General features: G+C 39.0%; 1 protein-coding gene across 4 annotated transcripts in view; it reads right to left on the bottom strand.

The window, feature by feature from the left end:
- The window catches only part of LOC125902782 (disks large-associated protein 1-like), a 211,755-nt gene that overhangs the window by 16,255 nt on the left and 170,072 nt on the right, over positions 1-25,428 (bottom strand). For all 4 annotated transcript variants that reach the window (XM_049599376.1, XM_049599372.1, XM_049599374.1 and 1 more), the window contains exons 7-15: positions 18,833-18,957; positions 17,845-17,970; positions 17,602-17,760; positions 16,642-16,724; positions 7,102-7,147; positions 4,706-4,987; positions 1,361-1,493; positions 607-698; positions 292-444 (exon numbers count right to left, since the gene is read on the bottom strand). In XM_049599376.1, the coding sequence (XP_049455333.1) occupies positions 292-444; positions 607-698; positions 1,361-1,493; positions 4,706-4,987; positions 7,102-7,147; positions 16,642-16,724; positions 17,602-17,760; positions 17,845-17,970; positions 18,833-18,957 (1,199 nt within the window). The remainder of the gene's footprint in view (positions 1-291; positions 445-606; positions 699-1,360; positions 1,494-4,705; positions 4,988-7,101; positions 7,148-16,641; positions 16,725-17,601; positions 17,761-17,844; positions 17,971-18,832; positions 18,958-25,428) is intronic.

Raw genomic sequence — 25,428 nt, 5'->3', positions numbered from 1 at the left:
AAGACTGTTCAGTTTTAGAGTAAATGAAATTTGGAAAAAGCAGAGCAGTAAAATATCTCTTTGGGTACCAATAAACAGAAGTAATTTCTTGCCAAATGAGACATTCATATAATGACTCACATTCATAATAGCCATGAAGTGAAAGATCTAGCACAACATTAAACCTTCTATTCAGATGATGGTGTTCTCTCTGGACAACCAGTCACCATACTGGAAGTTATGTGTGTGTGTGTGTGTGTGTGTGTGTGTGTGTGTGTGTGTGTGTGTGTGTGTGTGTGTGTTGGTGTGTACCTTTCTTTCAGGGGGATCCAGGGGTCTCCAGTTGTTGGCTCTGAGCTGGTGGAGCTCATCAAACTTGAGGCTGATATTCTCGATTGACAGCTGAAGCATATCCCAAAAACCAGCCAGGTCCGAGGCCACAGGACGAGGGTGGGCTTTGGGGTTCTAGGGACAGCAGAAAAGGAAGAGAAGGAGGAGCAGAAATAGTATCAAAGCTGAAAGCCAGGGAAGAGGAAGATAATAGTTTTAAATAGATTTAAATTAAAAGGTGTAACATCAGTGTAAACAGCTGACTGCATGTTGTCAGTTTGAGAGTTTCAGACTCACCAGATTCTCCTCACACAGCTCCCTGAACTGCTGAAACTTCTGGGACATCAGTAGCTGAGCACTTCCTACAGCACTCCTCATCTTCCCGAGGACTGAGAGCAAACACACAGAATAGAGAAAGAGACTAACCTTCAGTACATCCATCTGTTCTTGAGAAAATGTACAACATGTTCTAAACACATTTTGTGCTGGTGCATTTATTTGTTTATGACTCATACCAACACCATTGCTAGACAAGTGACAACAAATACTGATGCTACATTTAGCCATTTTTGACCTTGGGGGCTTTTCTAGGAGCTCAGGAACCATGAGGCACCCTGGTACTTTATCTGGTTGTGGATATACAGTAGGCTTTAATTCCCTTCTCACAAAACAACCCTTCTCCTGAAGTTGAATTTTCGGCAGGGACTATATGGGTGGACTTTGCTGTACTGGCCGTACACTAAACACTAAGACTTATTTTTCCATGTTAATATCTGTAATGTTCTTTATAATGCGCTTTGCATTATTGCAGTGTTCACGACATGCACCCAGTGAGGAGACATTTCTTTATATTAAGGGGTTATTAAAAAGGTGGGAAGCCACTGCTCTGTGTGATTGCCTTTTCATAGTAATGTATTTCACTTTTAATTTTTTACAAATATATAATAATATACAAATGTTAGATTTCAGGGCAAATAAAATGTCGTCTTTCCTCTCAGTAACGTTCATACTTTAAACCTAGACATAACAAACGACACACACAAAGACATACTATCTTCAGGCAGGTCATTCTCCCGCTGGTCGAGCTCCATCTGTCGACACCAGCCCTCCATGCGGTCTGTCTCTGCCTGCAGCAGCTTCAGAAACCAGCGTCCATCTCTGTGACACACCGACCGCTGCACCACCTGCCATTCAAACATTCAGACTTTCACAAACATGTACCCGCATTCCCTATCATGTATCCAAGCCAGTAATGTGGAAAAATCATAAAGCTCACATAGGCTATGTCTTAAAAGTTAATACTATGCTGCCTGTTATGGATTTATAATTTGCAAGAACAAAATTCTCAGAGGGGCCTTTAAGAGACTTTAAGAAGACTAACTCACAACTTATCAAAAACGTATTTCAAGAAAAAAATGTTGCACTCTTGTAATCTTAAAAGTGTTCAGGTTTTTATCATATAATATACTTGGTGATTAGCTAGCCAGTGGGATATACACACACAGGGACTCACATGAACTAACATGCTGGGGGGATGTGACCTAATACTCTGCTAAGGACACCATTACTCTGCTATATATTTACATAGCAAATGGCTGTTGGCTGCTATATTAATGTTCTGAATGTTGCACACAAAATCTTTAAAGGCAGAAAAAAAGGATCATTGCCGTGACCCTTCCCGACCATTTCCCAATAAGGTATACAGTCCTCCTCCATTGGTTCACCTTCCTTTCTGTAAGGTCTGCAAGTCAAATAGTGGACTCATGAAACTTGTTTGAGTTTTATAATCCATAATTAATCACATTTTCCAATTTTATGTTACTGTTGCAGAGTAATACCGTTTATGAGCAGATTGATTTAAAATATCTGCACCACTACTATTTACAATGATGCAACAAATGTCAGTGCTGACTTGTTTACTGTGATGGATTTAACAACTGAAGCCATTTTCCAGAGTCTGTTAAAAGTGCACTCTGGAGTTTTAGACCCCTAGTTTTCAGATGTTATTATTTTACAGCACCTTGTACACTTAAGAAGTTCTCTCTGTCTTGGTGAACTTTCCTTCATTGCAGCCATCAATGTAACATCATCTGCTGTATAATATTCTCTTTATCTTTACTAGTGTCACCTCCCCATGACTTTTTCCCATAACGTACACATAACTTAGTGTACAGGACTCAACACAGTATAACTAAATTTTACACTGTAACAAACAAACAAGCAATTAATAATTAAATAAATAATGGAAACTAAGGGTGCCTGGAACAGTTGAGTACATTTTAATTTCTAAAACAAGTTAAACAAATTAGTTATGTAAAGTGTGGTTTTTTTTTCATGCCAGAAAAGTCTTTTTTACATAAGCATATCCATATAATTTTGGAAAAAAACTAAACATTTTTAAATAGTGACATTTTGTCATGGTATTCAAAGTGGTTATGTGGTTCAGTTTCTTATCAGTGAGACTCATGTTTTAAATCAGGCATAACTGAATTTTTGTTTATTAAAAGGTAAATTCTATAAATGCAACACAGACCTACTACTGTATTACTGTCTTTTAAACAGCCTCCATTGATGTTTTTTGTTATGCTGTGATTATAAGATAGAAAAGAGAAACTTAATATTCTAGTTAATGATGAAAACAAGCTACATTTTTAAATAGAAATAACATCCCTGAAAATACTGAAACATTTGGACAATGCAGCGCAGCTGGTCCCCTCTGCTATCAAAAACAGAGTCAGCTCACTGTTGGAAAGCATGGTTTGATTACTTGACATCATTTGATGATTTAGTATTACAAGCAACAATTTAACAAAGGCACCTTTTACACTTTACACCTCAAGTGCCTTATGCCCAAATAAATTTTATCCAATTTTATTGGATAAACCAACCAACCAACCAACCAACCAACCAACCAACCAACCAAACAAACAAACAAACAAACAAACAACCAAAAAAGATAAAAATATGCAAAATACGATTGGCCAGAATCAACCAACAGGGTCCTTTCCCCCTCACCTATGTGAGGCTGTGGCTATGTGAGCATGATGGTGTAGGCAGATATATTAATGAGAGAGATGCTAACAGCTAGCCATAAAAAAAGCTGAAAATGTGATGCAAATGTCGTCAATGATATTGGTAAATTGCTAAAAAAAATAGACAAGCAACTCCTGCTTCACTTGTGGTAGAAACAGACAGTGGTGAAGCAGGTGCAGCAAAAACACGCCAGTACAACAGTTACTAACGCTTGGCACCATACTAATGTTAGTCTTGAACTTCTGAAAGAAGAACAAACTCAAGCTCTAAGCCCCACCACTCATGCTCTGGATAATTTGTGGACTGAAAAACCCCGGCAAGTAATTTCAGCAAAGTTTCCTACTCGTCGGTTTCTCTTTCCTACTCGTCGGAAAAGTCTGTACTTCAATGTTGATGATGCGGTTCATGGTGCCAAGCTGCTGGAGGCCAAGTATACTTCAAACTTTTTATTTTTAAAAGTCGCCTCCCACTCCCACTCCACTACAGAACTTGCTGGTAAGTTAAAGTATTGTCTAATAGGCCAAGTTGTAAGAGTGAATTTATTTGTATCCTATTGGCGGTATTGCTCCATAATGGACAGTAGGTCAGTATTTTTTTCCTGGAGAACTACTTCATGTTAAATCAGATTATTTTAACCAGCAATTTGGTTTATAATGATATCCCTGGGCTGGTGGGCACCAGGGTGATTGATCTCAAGTTTTTTCTTGAAATGGAAGACTTTCCAATTAGTGCTGTAAAAGAAAATCCACATTCACTCAAGTGACTAAAGTTATTATCTTCTTCATAAGAAATACTAACTTCTGCCAACTACAAGCAAATGACAACAACTTTACTTGGAAAAAAAGCCAATCAAATCACAGTGGGACAACAGGCAATCAGCAACACTTAGAATCAAATTTGTGCCATTTGCTTTCACCCAAAGGTTTTGGGTATGCATGATGTTGTTTTCCCCTGGGGCACTTGACATTGCGAGTATGGGGCTATCCCCACAGAGTAACCTCGAATGAAACACCATTTTAAAAAATCATATCCAGTCATTGACCTTAAATTGTATGACAATAAGTTCCTCTGTACCACTGAAAGCAATATTTCTATGTTACCAGTAGAGTGGGATTGGCCCCAAATGATCTATCACCTCTGGTCATTTCTTTTAAATTTAATATGAAAATATTCATTTGTGCAACTTTAACATGTGCTTAACATTATGAAAGCATGGAGAATTAGTAATTGACTGGAATTAATTAGTCAGTGAGAACAATATTTCTGCCATGACAACTGCATTTGTAAGAATTTAATGCTGTGTTCATGTCTTGAACGTTCCTGGACCTGTTATTACAATGTCACTGAATATGCTCCCACATACCTCCAGAATAGCAGAGCTGTTGAAGTTGACATCAAGTGAGTCATCTGTTACACTGTCTATCCAGGGGTCTGGTGGGGGAAGGATGGACGGGTCAAAGCCCACATCATCATAGTCATCGGAGGCACAGGCGTGGTAGTGATTCCCTGAGCCCTGGATGCTGACGGTAGAGGTGGCAGCATCGCGGGAGTATTGTCGAGAGATGGCACCAGATGACAGGACTTCCATGTCAGTGTCTGGGGAATCTAGTGGGGTGTCAAGCAGGTCCGGCATGTCCAGATCTGCCTGGATGGAATCATGAATAAAACTCAGTAACTGACTGAATGTACGAATAGTATTTGGATTGGTGCAGGTCCGATAAGTATTTGTCTGACCACTAAAGACCCGCTTGCTTCCAAATTAAATTCAGTCTAACTGGGTCAGGTAGAACATGTAAAGCTGGCTGCATTAACATCAATCAAGAAACCAATTTTCATTTCTACGCTAATGATACTCTACTGTATGTGCCTGTGAAAGCAAATAGATGATCGTGATACTTTTTACTAGTGCTGGGCGGTATGCCCATATATTTGTATCACAGTTGGGTTTTTTTTTAGATTTTGACAATTTCACGGTATATCCTGTTTTTTGGGTTTTTTTTTGCATGACTGGGCCTCTATATAGGTTTAAAATACCTTATTCTACTGTCAGGACCACATAAAATACCTATAAAACATTTTCATGCCATTATATATATATGTATATATATATATATATATATATATATATATGTGTGTGTACTGAAGGTTATCATTACTATAAGGTTTGCTTAACCACACACAATCATACAATAAGGAAGGAAACAATGCATGAAACTGTTACAAAATGTTAAAAAAATTTGATATGTCAATAACTTAAACACTGCTTTTTTTAAAACAAAATATTTCATTGTAGTGAAACACAGTAATCAAAGCCTTTAATATGAACAGAACATTTTTATATTTCATGTACTCCTGACAGAATAAGCCACAATAAACGTATATACTCAAAGCATTTAGCAGTCAAAGAGATATTTCTCAAATACTCTACTGTATAAGTAAGAAACAAGCCAAACATTAATTCACATTACGTTATGAAGTATTATTGCACTGTTAAGACATGCCTGGAATCCTGTGTTTTAATCATTGCTCTGAGCTGCTCTTTCTCAACTGTCTATAGTGGGACCATGTCCTTGTGTAGGTGGAACCAAAGGGTCATGTGACACAAAAAGCAAGTGGAGGAGCAACATTATAAGCATAATAATACTAAGATAGACGGAGGATCCACCAACTCCCGTTTCAGTTCTTCAAAATGTACTGTAGCAATAGAACTTCTCCCAGCTATAAACAAATTGTTATGCCAACTGTCTAGCTGGCAAGCAGTACATTACTCAACATGCCATTTCGCAATGTAATTCTGTAAATGTACAATTACTTTTTTTGTTTTGTTCTAAAGTTAAAGCCATTAATAAAAAAGGTATGCAGATGATAGGGCTCCCCTCTCCCATTCAGTAAAGTGGTTCATTATGATAGTGCTTTCCTGCTTACTGAAGCACTCACGGGACTGTCCTAGTTATGCAGCTGTATGACGGTATATGAGTAATTCATATCACATGGAAAGTCAAAACTAGTGTACCAGTTCACATCACTGCTTTTTACTCACCCTCTCTTTGATCTACAGTAAATGTTAGAGATATCTAATGAGAATTCTTTTTCCCACTTACTAAGCGTTGCTAAAAGAGATTTATTTCTGTCCATGGCTGATAAAGAGACCCTGATCTATGCTTTTGGTTTGTCCAGACTAGATTAGTGTTGTTTCTGTATTTGGATCTGTTTGGGTCAACACCATATTGAATAGGTAAAGGGTAAATCGACTTGCACTTCTATAGCCCCTTTCTAGTCTTCCGACCACGCAAAGCACTTAAACAATACACGTCACATTCAGCCATTCACATGCTGGTGGCCGAAGCTACCATATAAGGTGCCACCTGCTACTCAGTTTATATGCACTCATACACAAATGGAACTTCAATGAAATACCCTTATCCTTCAAACACTGAAAAGATGTGAGAGGACCCATACAGTGGTAAACTCTCAAAAATAAGAAGACACAAAAAAATGCAGCATTCATGAAAGTACACATTATACTGGGAAGATATTTTTACATTAGATAGTGATCAGAGAATGCACCCATCTGCCAAGGCTCCACAATCCTCTAAACTGTAATTTATCAGTAGAAATATGTGTTTGGCTTTAGATGAAAACATACATATTTTGTTAACCAAGAACAGTAGACAGACAGGACAAAAAACACAAGTGCCATGGGGAAGGTAATGATTTGAGCTGAATAACTCAATAACAACAGCTGTAGTGGGAGCTTACCTGTACAGCTGCTGTCACACTGTTGGAGCGCTGGAACCGGCGATACCTGACCACAAGAGAGAGACAAACAGAAGAGACTAAACACCAAGATTTTTCCATGTCTGCTCTGTTACCAGGCAACAATTTCATGAGTCAAGGATTTATTTATTACATACTCATATTTCTCATCATTGGTTGGAATAAAATAAGGCAATTGGTTCCAGGTGACAGGTCACAGACCCTAAATGAAAAGGCCGACTTGGGCACTTTCCTGGAGCAACTGGAATATTCCATTTACATGTTAACTGACATATTCCCGTGTTTCCACGTATTCCAGAAAAGACCCCGGGCTACTGGCCTACCAGAAACGCTCTTATTTAATGCAACACTCAACCTGCGGGGGGCAGCAATATGCCTACAGGCGTCTGGTCTGCCGGAAATACAGAAGAAGAAGAAGAAGAAGAAGAAGAAGCAGCAGCAGCAGCTGTAATGTTTTTTTTCCAATATACCCTTCAATTGTGTTGTCCTACTTTAAGGTGACCAGATTTCTGAGATGAAAATCGGGGACATTTTCAGTGCGGCGGTGAAAAATCATTAAATATTATCATTATGAAATAAAAAACGGGGACAAGTACTTTTTCATGTATTTTGACTAGCTTTTATTACAAAAAAGGTTCAATCAAACAAATGAGTGACATCACCAACCATCCATCCACTGAGGAAGACAAAAATATCTTAATCTTATTAGTTTGAGTTAGGATGGATTTTTTTGGTCAAAGGTTTCAACTCATAACTGAATACTGAACTGATATTTATGACACAAAAGGTCGCAATCAAAAAAAGGGATGACATCACCGTGATCCCCTCATTCATCCACCTCCGTAGCCTCCGTCTCAGAAGCCTGGGTAGAATAAGAGCAGAGGAGAACATGAGAAAAACTGCAAGAACAGAGCCAATAGTAAGTGAATAGTTTCTTAAAGAAAAAAACATCAGTTTTGGTAATATACTTATATAATTTAGTCATTGTGCTCTTTTTTATATGCTCTCTGTAACTGCCTCTGTTTGAAATGTGCTACATCAGAGGTTCCTAAACCTTTCAAACCATGTATCACTATGTACCAAACCAAATTTCCAAAGTGCAACTTTCTACTGCAGATATGATTTTTTCATACAATAAAAATAACTGTATCCCCCATGCAACAGCATCAGAAAGGCTAAACAACATCAACAAAATGCTACTTTATTAAAATCAAACAATAGCCTACATTTATAAAGTGCACTCACAAAATAAAGAGATAATATTGTCATCTCATGGTAATCTAATATAACAAGTTACACCTTCACTAACAACAGTGACATACAAAACAGTGACATAGGGCATCATCTAATCAGATGATCTGCATTTATAACTACTAAATTCATTGGATACCCACATAGCAGTGACTGGTGTCAGTCTGACACAAAATAGGGGAGACCGGGGGCAACTGTAACAGGGGGCAATTGTAACATCTTAAATTGCCCCAATCAGAAATGAGATACAACCATGAAATTCATTATGCACTTGCTTTTTGATAATCCCTCTCTGCCTACCAAAGGAAAAACTAATGTCATGCATTTCTGATTTTATCTGCTAAGACTCATTTTTGAGGTATGAATATTTTTTTTCATCTTCAATATTTTCTTATTCCGTCTTAACCTTTAATGTCTATTAATTGAAACACATCTAGTTTTGATGACCATTTTGTTGACTATCATTTGCTATATTTGTCATATGTTAACTTTGTTGTTTGTAGCCAGCAGGCAGCTTTGTATCATGGGTGGTGAATCGGGGGCAATTGTAACGCTGTGTTACAATTGCCCCCAAGACCATTTATCGCTCTACATTTTTCGGCATAGTCCAGTGATTAAGTATTTTGCCTCTCAATCTGAGAATCTGCGAGTCAAAGTCGAGAGCCAATTTCTCATGCCCTCAAAATCTTAGGCCTAAATGTCCGTGAAAAACTTGAGCCATTTAATTAGCCTATCAGGTTAATAATAATTTTCAACTTAAAAATATTATCTAAAACGGCACCAATCAGTAAAGAGTATTCAGTCTTGTTTCTGCTTCGGCCATATTGGTCATTTTTTACCATATCGGTATCGGTTTATCATAACAATATATCAGTAGAGCTATATCGGTATGATTCTTTTTTTGATTTATGATCCAACTTCTTCACAGGTGTCAGTTAAACTGGACTTTCATTAAGTTATACACTTGCTACAAGTTGTAAATATAGCCTAAAATTAACAGTGTTGGTTACTTGTGTTTTTTATAGTGGCCCTGTAAATTGTTGAAAGAAAACAATGCGGTAAGTCTATTTTTAACTTTTTAATGTTGATGAGGCGAGTGTTTTTTATTGTTATTATACATTACTTTTATATGATATTAAATAGTTTTAACTGTATCTGCATTCTTGGGAGTTTACTTTGGTCCTTGGTATTGATATAAAGGTATTAAGTGTGTTGTTACAATTGCCCCCGTATGCGTTACAATCGCCCCCGCATGTGGGGGCGATTGTAACATTTGACTTCTAGTGTTTGAATCAATATTGTGACCCAAATGTTTTTTGTAAAGACATTTAATTACTGTTAACAAGTAGAACATAGATACAAGTTTCTTACACAAAAAAAATATCCAAATAGCTCAAGTGGTTTTTTAGTTATGACATCAAAACCAAAAAGTGTTACAATTGCCCCCGGTCTCCCCTACAGCAGTTAACACACACAACTATTAACCATTTACTTATTATTTATTTATTATTTTAACACAGTCTCAGGTCCCTACACCTCCAGGAAAATCATATGCTACCAAAGCAGTCTTCCACCTCCTCCTTTTGTAAAACTGAGCCACATACAATGTCATCACCTGGTAGTCTCACGCTAACGTTACAGCTTCACCAATGACAGATATTAAAACAGTGACATAATTTTAACGTTCACTGACTTTTATAACGTTACGTTAGGTCTTCAGTTCAGATTAAACAGACGCATTGCATGTTATAGGCCTAATCATACTTAGCCTACTTTACCTCACTTCACACACACACACACACACACACACACACACACACACACACACACACACACACACACACAGTGTCTACTGCCAGCTCACACAAAATAAATAAGTTCATACACAACATACCATTTAACACGGCCGCTGGTCTCCTCTTATCTCCTTTTTGCCACCTCTAGATTGTTGTTGTTGATGCTGCTGCGTCTGGTCGTGCTTCCTGCTAACATCTGTACATCATTCAACGTCTTTTCTGGCGATGCTTTACTGACTACCGTAATAACTGGTGTTTGAGTCTGCACGCATTTTTCCCCCATTCAATGTCAAAATCGGGGACATTTCGGGGACAGCTTTTACCAGGGACAAGTCACCCATTCGGGGGCTGTCCCCGGAAATCGGGGACGTCTGGTCACCGTACCCTACTTGCGCTTTTGCACCACAACTTAACTACAACACTCCTGCTTATCCATTTTGTCCTCAACAATGGAAGACGAGAGCGAGAAGAAAAGGCAAACGAGTGTATGGACCTTTCCTTCCAGCTTATGCCATTCACGCCAGCCAGAGCCCCCCAGAGTCCCCCAGAGTCTGTGGATGAAGGCACGAAGCCAGTTCTGCTGTTCTCCCTACTTGCCATAACCATAACAACCCAGGATTCCTTGCGAATTGAGCATGTGCAGATGTAACTGAGTATTCTGGTATGGGGCATTTTCTGATTCAGGTGTATACATGTCACAATATTCTGGTTAAAACAGGCATATGCCAGGGGTCTTATTTGGAATATTCTCCAACTGGAATATGACCTAATCGGGTTATGCACTTGTTTACATGACTCGTGTGCAATCAGAATATTGAGGATATTCCAAATAATTCAGGAATATGGTGTGCATGTAAACGTAGTCAATGAGTCCCTGAGAGGAAGGCTTTGACTGTTGTATGTGCCTATGAACCAAACAGCAGTTCAGGAGCCTCCTTGGAGTCTCTGCTTGAAAACCTGTTGCCACCAGAACCAGGCCATGGACAAGAGGTGAAAAAGCAGATGGATTGATGTATGGATAGACAGACTAAATTCTTTTAAATCAATTCCCCTGTAAAGCTGTGAAATATACTGTATTCTAGCTTAAAACAATTACTGAGTTAAAATAATTTTGTTGAATTACTATCTAGTGCATTTCAAGCATGCCAACGGGTGTACTCAACCCCTGCAACCTTGGTGTAGTTAAGCCTTTTCATACAGGCACAAATATCTTTGTGGCTTTTTCACAAAGATATATAAAAATTATTTTTATAGTGAGCATTTACAACCTTGCACACTAACACGTTGGAACACTTATTTGCTGTTGATTTCACACATGCATAAAGAGAGGACCGACCAATAAAATCCTTGAGATGTCAGATTCACCAACCAAGAATCCCACACAGTTCACACGTCCAAGTATTTGAATAGTTACTGTGAGTGCTTTCCACAGTACTGTGGATAATCTGTTGCAAAGTAGTGTCTTTTGTAATACATTAGATGACAGTTATGTAACAATACAGTTTTTTTTTCAATATACAAAGCATACACTTATTCAGTTTAGGTTCATTTAGCTAAATCAGTGCAGTGCTATTCATGAAAGCCACAATGCTCAGTCCCTGTTGAATCTGTTCCAGTTTGACTCAACACTATGGCTGTCCTGCAGGCTGTTATTGTGAGAGGTGTTGATATTTGGTCTACCTTCATTGATATAAATTAGCTGGATAAAACATTGGACCATACACCTCACTACAACAGTTTGAACAAAAACTTAAAATTACACCCTTCACAAAGGTTACTATAGCTGCTGGACCAGACATCAGCCCCAGCTGGGTATATCCAACAAACTACCAAATCTTACGGTCATGAGTTTTGAATGGCCAGTTAAGCGAGTTCAAGTAGGCTATGTGTTGCATATTCTAGGTACATTTAACTGGGAGACCTGAGGGCAGAAACAAAACATGCTGCCTTACTTTGCCTGCTACCACTACCTGGACTCAAATAAAGGAAAGAAATTAATGAATGGATGCTTTAAATATGTTAAGGTTTAATTGCAGGGTTCCAGTTCAGGAACACTGGTTGTGATTAATTCTTAAATCTTTCTTTCTCTTCCTCAGTTTGTGGTAAATAGTACAGGTTGCTGTCTGGTTTTAAAGAATTGTGGTGGTGGAAATGTGGTTTGTAAAGTAAGTACAGTGCATCATAATGTAGAAAAGCTTGAACAGAGGTCTGAAGGAAACTGTATTGAGTCCAGAAGTCAGTGAAACTGGTCCTCAGCCACATTTGTTGGAGTTTATTGCAGAGGATAACCTTGGTAGATGAGTCTGTGGGTGTTTGTTTGTGACCACAGAGAGAAAAATAATTACATGAAAGCAGGAAGCAGGAAATGACTCAGCTAGACTCAGCTAGTCTGAAGGAAAATGCACCTTATGTAGCATGACTTCAATAATTGAATACATCTTCTAATCAGATTACTATACTAAAAACTTGTCAGTAACTGATAGACTTCAACATAAGCCAGTGATCAATATCTTTTACTCAGTGATCTGATCTTGACACAGTGTGTGATCACCAGTGCAATATTCAGCAGTACAGTGACATGCAAAAGTTTGGGCACACCTGGTCAAAATTTCTTTTACTGTGAATTGTTAAGTAAGTAGAAGGTGAACTGATTTCCAAAAGGCATGAAGTTAAAGGGGAACTAATGTTTTTTTGTAAAATTTAGAGTGAAAAAAGGTAAGGAGCACCATGCAATAGTTTGGGCACTCCAAGACATTTGAGCTCTCAGATGACTTTTAACAGGGTCTCAGACCTTAACTGGCTACTGCTTGTTCACAGTCATGGTTAGGAAAGGCCACGTGATGCAAATTTCAAGGCTTTATAAATATTCTGATTCCTGAAATCTTGTCCCAACAATCAGCAGCCATGGGCTCAGCTGCCTAGTACTAAAACATAACTGATTTATAATTTTTGATTTGATAATAATTGATCATTTTATAATAATTGATGCCCACAAAGCAGGAGAAGGCCAGCCATTTCCTCAGTTCTGATGTTATTAAAAAATGGCAGTTAACAGGAACTGTGGGGGTCAAGTTAAGGGCCGGAAAACCAAGGCCATCTTATACTTATTTAGCTACTCACGGTAAATGCAATTTTGACCAGGGATGCCCAACCTATTGCATACAACTGTACATGTAAGAACATATGCATGTACTTTGGATACAACAACTGTGTGCCAAGTTATACTTTTTACCAGTCTCTACTCAAGAGACACAAAGGACAGTTGCCATTCAAAAAAGCTGATGTTTAGGTATTTAGAGATTAGAGTGGTCTAAAGCTGGATTCATAATTGTATGTTTTGATTTATACTTAAAAGTTGGATTTCAGCCATTTACATCACTTCAGCCCTCCAGACACATTTTAAAATCCATTATAAATCTGTGGGTACAGCTTAGCCTCTCAACACAGGAGTATAAATCCAATTTAAGGTCTTGGATTTTGTACCCTCTACTAAAAGGAATTGTTTAGCAACAAAATTATCATTTGTATATCAGTTACCCACCCAGCGTTCAATTCATAAAACTTTGTTTTTCAAAAGTGGAGACAATTCTTGATGAGATAAAGTCAGGGGGGAAATCACGTAGGAAAGAAGCAAGCACTCTCAAAATAAATCCACTCAACAGGTGCACGGCCAAAAGCAGCAGAAAAAAGAAAAGGAGCCAGCACTCACAAATGTCCTTTTGGTAAATTTTATAAACCAACTGGGTGGCGTTACCAGAAACACAGACGTTTCAACAGAAGGTCTTCTTCAGTGTGTCACACTTTTACCAAAAGGACATTTGTGAGTGCTGGCTCCTTTTCTTTTTTTATGAAGTCAGAGGGGACCACATTTAACGACAGCAAAACTATATAAAATATTTCACATATCTTGTGCAGTATAATCCAAGTCTTATTTATCCAAACATATGCTCAGTACTTCCTAAACACACATGCATTTGCTAAATTCTTACTATTTAAAACACTTTTTTTTTGGCTACTCAGTGTTCTATGCAGTGTACTTCTTGGGACAATTTGGTCCTCAGATTTTGAAGCTCACAGCAACTTAATACAAAACAGTCTCTGGCTTTTGTTTGATATCTAGTGAGCAAAAAATGTTGTTGCACATTTCCAACCCGTGGTTAGAGCAGTTAGCTGGTTTACTATATTATGTGAATGTTACTGTCACACCGAACATCCCACTGAGCCTGTTCAAACTATAAAGCTTTATGAAACAAAAAGAATCATCACATATTCATATTGAACAGCCAAATCTGATTCGACTGACATAATTCTGAGTTGGATACAACAATGGGTAATTGATGTATAAATGATTGTTTTGTGGGTAAAGTGTTCCTGGCTTTAAGTCAATTTATCCATCCATCCTATACCTACATATTTCTAATCACTGTTACTGGGATGCCAGAGTCATGGATTGGTCAGGGACACACTTAGAACTGGTCACCAGTGTAGTGCAGAAATATTCAAATCAAATCAAATCAAATTTTATTTATATAGCCCTTTACAATAACCAAAAGTTACCCAAAGTGCTTTACAACAAAGCCATAAAACAGTACAGAAAAACAATACATAAAACACAGGTTTTGACTGTGGAAAGTGCCATAGTGCTGCAGGTTATTAAAAGCCTTCCAGAAGTACATAAAAATAGAACAGACAAGATAAGTACGCCCGAAAAAAAAAACAAACAAAAAAAAAAAAAAACAAGACAGTCCTAGTCAGACATTGAAAGCCAATCTAAAAAAGTGGGTCTTCAGCTTCGATTTAAAAAGGCCGAGATCAGTAGTGGTGCGAATGTCGGGGGGCAGTTTGTTCCACAGTCTGGGAGCAGCAACAGCAAAAGAACGGTCACCCCACTGTTTGTATCTCGACCTCGGGACTTCTAACAGAAGCTGACCCGAAGAACGCAGGGCCCTACCATGATCACGGATAGTTAAAATCTCAGACAAGTAGGAGGGAGCCAGGCCATTGATGGCATTAAAAACAAACAACAGAAGTTTAAAATCAATTCTAAAACGAACTGGAAGCCAGTGGAGTGACGACAGCACAGGGGTAATGTGTTCACGTCTGGACGTGCTTGTCAAAAATCGGGCAGCAGCGTTTTGTACAAGTTGGAGACGTGAAATTGAAGACTGGCTGAGGCCAACGTAAAGGGCATTACAGTAGTCCAGTCTTGAACTGATGAAAGCATGGATTGCCTTCTCAAGGTCCTGTCGACTGAGAAACGGCTTCGCTTTGGCAAGGAGACGGAGCTGAAAAAAGCTTGTTCTAACAACAGAACTAATCTGTTTATCAAATTTCAGCCCATTGTCAAATGTTACCCCAAGGTTTTTTACAGAGGGTTTAAAAAAGGGGCCCAGAGTACCACAATTTGTTGTGAAAGCATTTGACATAGGTGGCGTGCCAAATAAAATACATTCAGTTTTGCTGTCGTTCAGGTGCAAAAAGTTCTGCGCCAGCCATCGCTTTACATCGGTAATACAATCCAGCAGCTTCGTAAATGCAGTATTTTCATTGGGTCTCATGGGCAAATATATCTGCAAATCATCAGCATAAAAATGAAAAGACAGATTGTGTTTTTTTATAATTGCTCCCAGAGGTAGGATATACAGTGAAAACAGAATAGGGCCGAGGATAGATCCCTGTGGCACCCCACAAGGGAGGGATGCATGTGAAGAGCAGAGGTCACCAATCATTACGGAGAAGCTCCTATTTGCCAGGTATGACCTAAACCATTGGAGAGCAGTGCCACGGATGCCAACATACTGCTCTAGGCGAGATACAAGGACTGCATGGTCGACCGTGTCAAAAGCTGCTGTGAGGTCCAGCAGCACCAGCACAGCAGGATTCCCAGCATCCACAGACAAAGCAATATCATTGTGCACCTTTAGCAGTGCTGACTCAGTGCTATGTCGGGATCGGGAATATTGACATCATTCACTACATTAACTTACTTACGATCAATTTTTCGAGTTTTGCACTGTCGAAGGAAATGCACACAAACACAAGGAAAACATGCAGCAGGACGAGCAGGCTAACATGATGACACATCAAACTTAAATATGTTGGATAAGTGATGAGAAGTGGATCTTGGCTAATGTTTGTTTTCATCTGTCATACTGGATAGAGCCAGATCACAAAGCTTACTACCACCTGTGGATTCCTGTGGATGTTGTCCCACATCACTTCCACTGGAGACATATTAGAAAGGCATCTTGTAATGGCCAATATTAACAGGGGGAAAGATTACAGTATGCAGAATCGTTTTCAGTGGCACCTGACTATTGTTTTAAGAAAGACAATATTCATAGATTAAAGTCTTTTCCCTGCTTGCATTAAAACCAAATGTCCAGCCATCCTCATGGATATTAAATAGTCAAGCATATACAGTAGAAGGTCAACAAAAGGAAAGATAAAGAGTAAAGAAAAATGTGTGCCTCACCCTCTGTCATCCTCTACTTGCACCCCTACAGAGGTGAACTTAGATGGGTCCTCTGGGTCCGGAATCTCCTCTGGGCCATCCACCTGCAGGGGACAACCATGATAAATCTCTATAATTGCTGTGATTATGACACTGAATTGACATGTTCATATCTTCAGGCCCTTAACTCTTATCAAATATGTGAAATTTGGAGCAGATTGGCTAATGTACACTGAAGTTACAACTTCCTGTTTCGTGGAGAATAATGTGTCGCAATGGCGACTGCTTTCAATAAAAATTCATAATCTTCGTGGGGTAGCTATGTACCGTGAAGTTACCAACCACCTTGTTTCTTGGCAAAAAAGTAAATTTGATGCCTCGCCACGGTCACACAGTTTGACAAAAACTCAAGCTTTTAACAACTTTTCATGTCAAAGGTCTTTAGCTGGTACAGACAAAATTTGAAGTCAATCAGATTAAATCAATAGTAAAAGTCTGTTAAAGTATGACCCCTATAAATGACTAAAAATGCACAAAAATGGCTGACTCCCTGTTGGGTTTACGGTATAGCTCCAAGGGCTTTTTTGTACATTTAAACATGATACATGTGCACACCAATTTTGTACATCTAGGTAAAATGTACCATGGGGCTTCTTTGTTGAAGTTTTGTAGGGGGCCCTATTGAGCCTTTTCTTTGACACCCAAGCATAAGACCCATAAAATTACACATTTTTAACTAGTTCTGGTGTGTGTGCAAAGTTTTATGAGTTTTCGAGCACCTTTGGCTCTTAAAAAATGTGATTCATTTGAGTGAGAATAATAATTCATTCTGGTCCTTGCATTGTTTTCTACCATGACCCTAATAATAACATTGGTTACATCATAAGAAGCACAGCATTTTCACATTGATGTGAAAACAGTGTTAATTTGTCTATGTCTCTCCTCTATGTCTCTCCACCTCCCCTGCTGACTCATACACACCTGGATGCCTATGGAGAGACATTTTCCCTTCCTGAGTGCTTCTTTCCTGTATATATCCCGGTGGTCTTCAACAACTTGCCCCCTGCTTAGGACCGACGGAGTGGGGGGGCTGACTGTCATGGTGCTGTTACTGACATGCTGACTGGCTGGTCCGTGGACCTACATGGGAATAATGATTGCAGACATGTTTTGAATACAATATTCACAAAAGCAATGAAAATGTACAAAGTACAAAGCACTAACCTGTGCATTAGCAGCTTCTATGGCAGCTGTCAGGGCCTTCATACTGTCAATGCTCTCTGTTGAGTTACTGAGCCCTGATTGGATGGTCATGTCACCTCTGGGTCCCTCCTCTTCCATGTATGCATCCTGATTGGTTTTAGACAACATTGAACATTGCGAGTCCAAACAAATTCATATAGCCTACTTTTTTTACACTGAGCTTTATATGGTTCTTATTACAGGCTTAAGTGGTTGTCATTCCACTCAGGTGGACAACCTGGATAAAACATCAACAGGACACATCACTACAACATCACATGGCGCTTCTAATGATGACGACAGTCGCAGTCGTCGAAACTGTCAAGGTATGACAAAAACAACACTTAAGCCTGTACTAAGAACCATATCAAACTAATTGAACATTGCTTTCAAGACAAAATGTTAATATGACCACTTATATTACATAGTAATTCATTTATAATATTTGAATTAAGCTGTAAACAATGGAGGCCATGACCTCTCATATAGAATGTCTGTTACCATCTGCTATTCTGTAATCCTCAAAGCATTTGTGACCACAACTATGATGAAATTAGTAAAGTAATACATCCATTTCAAACACTGTAAACATCACTGTCCTCATACTTCCATGCATCCTTTATTTTGGCATATATGCAGCAAATAAATGGCACTAAAGGGCGGAGTCAAAAGTTTCACACAGCAACAAACGAGATGACAGCGGAGGAAGTCGCAATATAAACGGAGGTAGTGTTGTAGACAACGGTGGTCAGTGCAGCCACTGTATACTTCCCAACATGTGGATGGAGAACTCTTCTCACTATTTTTTTTTATTTTTGTCTCCTATGGTCATATCACACCTGAACTACACTGTACCTTCACCTATACCCATAATGTACATCATTTCCCAAATAGATGTGTTGGTATTCTACATGTGTTACTACATGAAGTGAATATTAACACAGTAAATATGTGTCTTTGTGTGCAGTACCTGGGCAGACTCTGTGCTGCTCTGGGCTGTGATTGAGATGTAGGGCTTGGAGGCTGTGGAGCAGGTGGAAGTTCGGGGTGGCACTGGTGGAGGTGTTTTCTTATAGGTGGTGATGCAAGATGAAACTACAAAAACAAGAGAGAGAAAGAGGGAGGGACAACAAGAAGGGGAAAGAGATAAAGTTAAGTTACATTTCTATACAGTATATGTTGTAAACAATGCACCCAGCTGATTGACAAAAAAACTCCAATTGCAACCATAAGATTACATTTTCTAATTCTACAGGTGTTGATACACAAGATCAAGTCTAACTTTACTAATTGCATGCAATTTAAACTGCACATGTGCAGCAGTGACATTCAGTTAGTTGTACCCTTGTTTACAAAATATCTGGATCCGACTCCAGCCTCACTGTGATTATGAGATCTTATTTTGTTCTCATATAAAGGCTACTGACATAAGCAAGGTTTAACAAGGTTTTTAGTTTGACTGTGAGACTCCGGTTATATGTAATCTGACATCTCCAGACCAAATCACAAATGCAAATTAGTGTATCTGCCAGAGCAAATAAAAATGAGCTCTTAATTTGTCTGGTTCCCAGGTTAGGTCTTGTGATGCTCTGGAACAAATCTGATCAGTATAGTGCAGACTATCCCTGAGTTAACCAACTCCCCTGGCAGAGCCTGAGATACACAGCATTTAATAAATATGAACACGTGTTAAAAACATTCAACATTCACATAAAACTAACGCTGAATATTTGGTTATTCACAAAATGCACACATATTATAAATCTTGACTGTGTTCAGCAAATTGGAAAACATTTATCTTACTTAAGTGTTTAAATAAGTTAGAAACAGATTTATCCAACTGAGTAGAATGTTGTGTAGCATATAATAATAACATTGTTACAGACACAGCTACATGAGTCAAATCTAATTCCAGAAGAGAATTGTTGGAGGTATTCTACAAATACAGTCCTTACCAGACAAATGACACTGGTCATTTGTTCAGAAAGTTAAAACAACCATGTTTGTGGTGTCTGTGCCGGTGTGATGACTTGTAATAATGACTTGTTTGTCAGAAACAAAGGTAGGTGTAGTGTGAAGTTCTTAGTTGGCTGGTTAGAGACTTGGAAATGCCAGAATTTGACATTTAAGACAGCAGTTTGTATCCAGTGTTAGAGGCCTTACTGTAATCACAATATATTTGTCTGTACCATAGTAATATTACACTTTACTGTTCTAAATTCAGTTATCACATTAAAGGCACTAATCAAACAATTATGTCCAAGGTTCCCACACATTTTCACGGACAAATTTTCAAACTTTTCCATGATGTTTCAAGGACCCATGCTATAATTGGATGGCAATTCACAACATGTAACACAAACAGAAGTGTATACTCAAAATGTTTAATATTTAACTTAACAGCAACCTTTACATGTAAGGTTATTCAGGCAAGATTATTGTAACAATTTACTTCTTTACACATAACAAAACTCAATGACTTTTTCAATACTTTCCATGATATTTACTAATTCCACACCTTTTTCAGGTCTGGAAAATAAGATTGTGAAATTCCTGGACTTGTCCAGGTTTTCCATGACTGTGGGAACCGTGCATGTCATTACTTGTGTTACATAAGTTTTTCAATTTTCTTCATAATAAGCCAACAAAAAAAAAAAACAAAAACACATCAACCGCTCTGACAACACTGTCTAATGTAACCATGGAGAGGCTCTTTAGCCTGGGCAGTCTGTGGTGACTCTGAGGAGGAACAGGTGGTCTGACAAATGATTTCAGGACTTCTCCTCATGAGGTATAACCACTGCTTTAGTGATAAACAAATCAAATAAGCTGGTCTAGTCTGCTATAAAAGTGGCCATGGTTTGGTGAATTCAAGTGAATTAGTTCAAGTGTGTTTGGCCTGTTCAATGACGTTCATATGCTGTTTAGATACACTTTTTTTTCCTTTGAAGTCCATCATCATCTAATGCTGTTAGAAAGGCCAGTCTTATATTATTTTAGTTGGGACAATTATATTTGTAATAGTAAAAGAAGGGCCAGCCTCATTTATTATTATTGTTTTATATATTGATTTAGTTTTATTTTGAGGCAGTTACAGCCTACTGCCAGTGCCATCTTAATTGCCTATTGATCCTTGTTGTGTGCTGATATGTGACAATGTATCTCTGCATGTTTTGGAGTAACGCAAACGTAATGTAATGAGTAATGTAGCAAATCACTTTTTATTGAGTGATTAATAATGAAATATCTAACTTAACAAATAATATTTAATATGTAATAGTTACTTTTTTGAGTAACAACCCCAATTCTGTCCATGTCCTGGTCATACTAACAATAAACTTTTTTTTTTTTTTGAACTATGACTAAGACTTTTCCCTCAACCATAAAGCTGGAAAATCAGAAAATGCTCTCCTGAATCCTTTTTGTAACTATCATGTGTTCTGGAAGGCATAAATTAATTACTTGTTGATCCAACATTAAGTTAAATGACCAGAATCCCATTTGATGTTTTTTGTTTGTTTTTACACACAAACTGCAAAACATTGTTTTTTTAGGCTAAACTACAATACTTGAAGGGGAACTCCACTGATCTAACACATCACCGTGTCCTTCCAGTTGTTGGGGAGTACTATTGCATGTGTGGAAAAAGTTGTATAAGCCCTTTGTGTCTCGAGAGGGAGCTGTGTGGGCTGAAGACTACAAGTTTCAAAAGTGAAAAAAAAAAAATCTGGGGGTGTAGACTAAGCGAGAAGTCAGACCTCTGTAGCCCGCTCCTCAGCCCTGCTGGAGATGAGGAAGCTGACTTTCTGCTTCGCCACAGTCGGTCGCTCTTCTTGCTTGCTTATTGCTCAGCTGTTATTTTTGTCGCTTTTCCTCCTTTTTTTCTAATTACACATTAAAGGAAGTTTGTTGTAACAACTAAATCATAAGGAGGCTAATTTATGACATCTCTGGTTTGTGGTTATCTGTCTCACAATATTCTCAACCCAAATAGTAACTGTGGAGGAATTATTAAGATCCTTTACTGAAGTAACGGTACTACTACCACACAATAACAAAACTCTATTACTAAAAGTCCTGCATTGAAATCTCACTTCAGCAAAAGTCTGTTAATGCAACTGGGGAAATGTATTTAGGTATTAAAAGTAAAGCTAACCAATGCAGAAAAATGTAAATTAAATTAACAAATCAATTGTAATTAAAATAATAAAAAGGAAAAGCAGCAAGTCCTCATGTTTGAGAAGTTGGAACCATAAAATGTTGTTGCACTCAAAAATGACTTAAATAATTATGTAAATACTTACCAAATAATTTTCTAATTAATCAACTAATCATTTCAGCTGCACTTGCCTATATTCCGGGTGGCACTGTGGTGCAATGGTTAACACTGTGGCCTCACAGCAAAAGGGTTCCTGGCTCGAACCTGGGGTGGGGGGATTCGAACCCTGGAATGGGGGAGCCCTTCTGTGCGGAATTTGCATGCTCTCCCCGTGTCAGCGTGGGTTTTCTCTGGGGAACTTCGTCTTCCTCACACAGTCCAAAAACATGCTGGTTAACTGGTGACTCTAATTCGACCATTGGTGTGAATGTGAGTGTGAATGGTTGTCTGTTTCTAATTGTCAACCCGGTGATAGTCTGGCGACCTGTTCAGGGTGTACCCTGCCTCTTGCACAATGTCAGCTGGGATAGGCTCCAGCACCCCCACGACCCCCAACAGGATAAGTGGTTACAGAAAATGAATAATACATAATTTGAAAACTAGTATCTGAAGTCATCCAATAACTGTATAGGGGTAAAAACTACAATTCTTCCCTCCTAAGTGTGGTAGAGTAAAAGTAGAAAGTGGCAGACCTCTCAGAATCCATGAATCAGGTGCTACACTCACTTTAGTCAGAGCTCACGTTATCAGGAAGCCACACCAGTCAATCTGTGAGATGTGATTGGCTGAAAGCAACGCACATAGTAATTTCCTAACTATGACCCTACCAATATCATTTAAGAAAAGTAGCCAAGCAAAATGGACGGTCACAAAAAAAGGAGATGGAGCAGAGAGGGAGAGAATAACTATAGGAGAAAGGTTCTTTTGCCACAGATGTAGCTAAACACTACAAAATACTGTCTTTAACTTCTTGGTCCTAAACAACTGTTTTGTTGTTTTTACAGTCAGGATTCTGACCACACCACAGCACAGAGACTGCTCCTGTTAAGATCATGAATGACATCCAGTTTAACACCGAGGGCTCTAGTTTCCCGGCACAGTGCAGGGTGGCGCAGGGTGGCGAACCCCACGCAGAGCTAGTTTCGAACAGTGCAACCCGAGGCCCGCTCAGTTTGGTAGTTTGGCAGACTGAGGTGCGCTGAGATGGGTGTGGCGTCGCAGCAGGGGGAGGTGTCAACAGATCCAGCTTGGTGCAGTGACAGTTTCGTGGCTTCGCTTAAGGTGTGCTAAAAGCTCGCCATCTGAAACCAGGTCTACTGTCAGCGCAGGGGGAGCGCACCTGGTGTAAGCCGAAGTTTGGCTGACCAGCGGACAGTGCGCACACGTCACCAAAACCTCACAGGCAGGTTTCCAGAATGTCAGGCACATTAACAATGCAATAAATACCCACAAAAAACACTATTCAATGTAACTATCTGCAATCAGCACATAAATGTATCTCTATATCGACTGTCTCGTCACATCTGATGTCAGATCAAAGGGGATTGGCACTGTTTGGCACATTTGGCACGCGTAATGGAAACCCAACCTGATTTGATTAACACAGCTACAAACTAACGAGTTCACATCCCTCTCAGCCAACCACAAACAGCTACAGCATCAAACAGGGAGTATATATTCAGCATCTGTCAAGTCTAAAGAAAAGAAACAGAGTGAGACTGCGAGAGAGAAAGAGAGAGCGCGCCCGCGCACGAGAGAAACGCAACATTGATTTACAATTGTGGTGACCTCCTCCCAGGCTACCTTTGCATCATCAGCCCATGGAGATCTGCTCGCAGTTCCGTATATTCGGACACTGCCAGCTTGGACCTCCAGGACCACAACATCAGTTTTGTCTTGGGAGAAGTTTGGCCGTCTGACACTGCTGCTATCTTCTGCCATGGTGAATTGAGTAAACTCTCATTACGCCTTCACGCGGCGCATTTAAGGGCGAGGAGAGGGGCTCATTTGATTGGTGTGATGTGAATTGGCTGTGTAAAAGGAGGAGTAGCTGCGCCAGTGCGCACGGTGTGCCAAACTTGCAAAATCCGCCTGGCCACACCCAGTTGGCGAAGCAGGTGCGCTGCGCCTCCGCCTCTCCCAGTCTGTGAAACTAAAAGCCCAACAGTTTATTTGACACAGTTGGCCTTAACATATTACTAGACAGACTGGAAAACTGGGTTGGAAATTCTAAGCCAGTACTAAACTGAGGGACAGGGACTACTTTATGTTGATCTGTAATTACACATCTGAATGTCTCGAAAAATGGTATAGAGTTCCCCATGGCTCTACTCTTGAGCCCCTTTCATTTTCAGATCTTTATACTGGCTTCCTGTGTGTCAAATTTATAACTTATACTTATAAAGCACTGACTGGTTTTGGGCCAGAATACATTTCTGATATACTGCTCCATCATGAACCATCCAGAACTCTCAGATTATCCCAAAGTCCAAACTAAACACAAAGAAACAACATTCAGTTTTCATGCACCGTATATCAAATATGCATATATGCTCCAACCATCAGTTTTATTAAATCAGGGCTGAAGACTTTTTTTTGGCACTGCCTTTTCATAAATTATGTGTGGGATTTTTTTATTCATATCCCTCTCTGCACTGTAATTGCTATCTTTGAATACCATAGGTCATGTGATGGTGATCCATTTGCTAAATAAGATGCTAAGATGTGGTTGGAAGCTCCGGAAAAAGCTAGTAAGCTGACCTTGAGGGTTTGTTTTTTTTTTTTTTCAGTAAAACAAGAGTTTAACATGATGGAAAGCTTTGTCTAATTATTGGTTTTTTAAACTGGAGTCTGTCCTCTGGTGGATCCATCACTAAGCATTGCACAACAGCAATTTCATTTCATCCATATCTACATTGATAGACAATCTATATGCCTCTGATTTAGCCAGTGCCTTCAGGTAATCCAAATATAGGGGTCATCCATATGTTTCCAGGGTTCTATGTTTCCCGGGTTCTCTGTTCCCCGCTTACACAAAAGGGTTCTATATTTCCTGCTTGGTTGAACGGGCAACGTAGAACTCGGGAAACATAGAACCTTTTTTGTGTAAGCGGGGAACATAGAACCTTTTTTGCAGGGTTAAGTGGGGAACATAGAACCTGGGAAACAAGGATATGCTCCCCAAATAAAGACGTCAAATGTCATTTATTCATGCTTGTGTGTTCAGAAATAACATGCAGCCTGAGGGGGGACATAAGCCACCTTGTTAGCTATGCAGCTAGCTGCTGATACATCTAAATATCAATGCCCAGGAAGAAAAAAGTGAGAAAAACAATACACAGCCACATAAAGCAACAAAACATATTAAAGAAGGAATAGTCTATAGAATATGTCTTATAAATTCAGGA

This window comes from Epinephelus fuscoguttatus, linkage group LG15 (assembly GCF_011397635.1).
Source record: "Epinephelus fuscoguttatus linkage group LG15, E.fuscoguttatus.final_Chr_v1".
In the NCBI taxonomy this organism is placed as follows: Eukaryota; Metazoa; Chordata; class Actinopteri; order Perciformes; family Serranidae; genus Epinephelus; species Epinephelus fuscoguttatus.
Note: the sequence above shows the minus strand (reverse complement) of the source record. Positions and strands in the feature narration are given on the sequence as shown.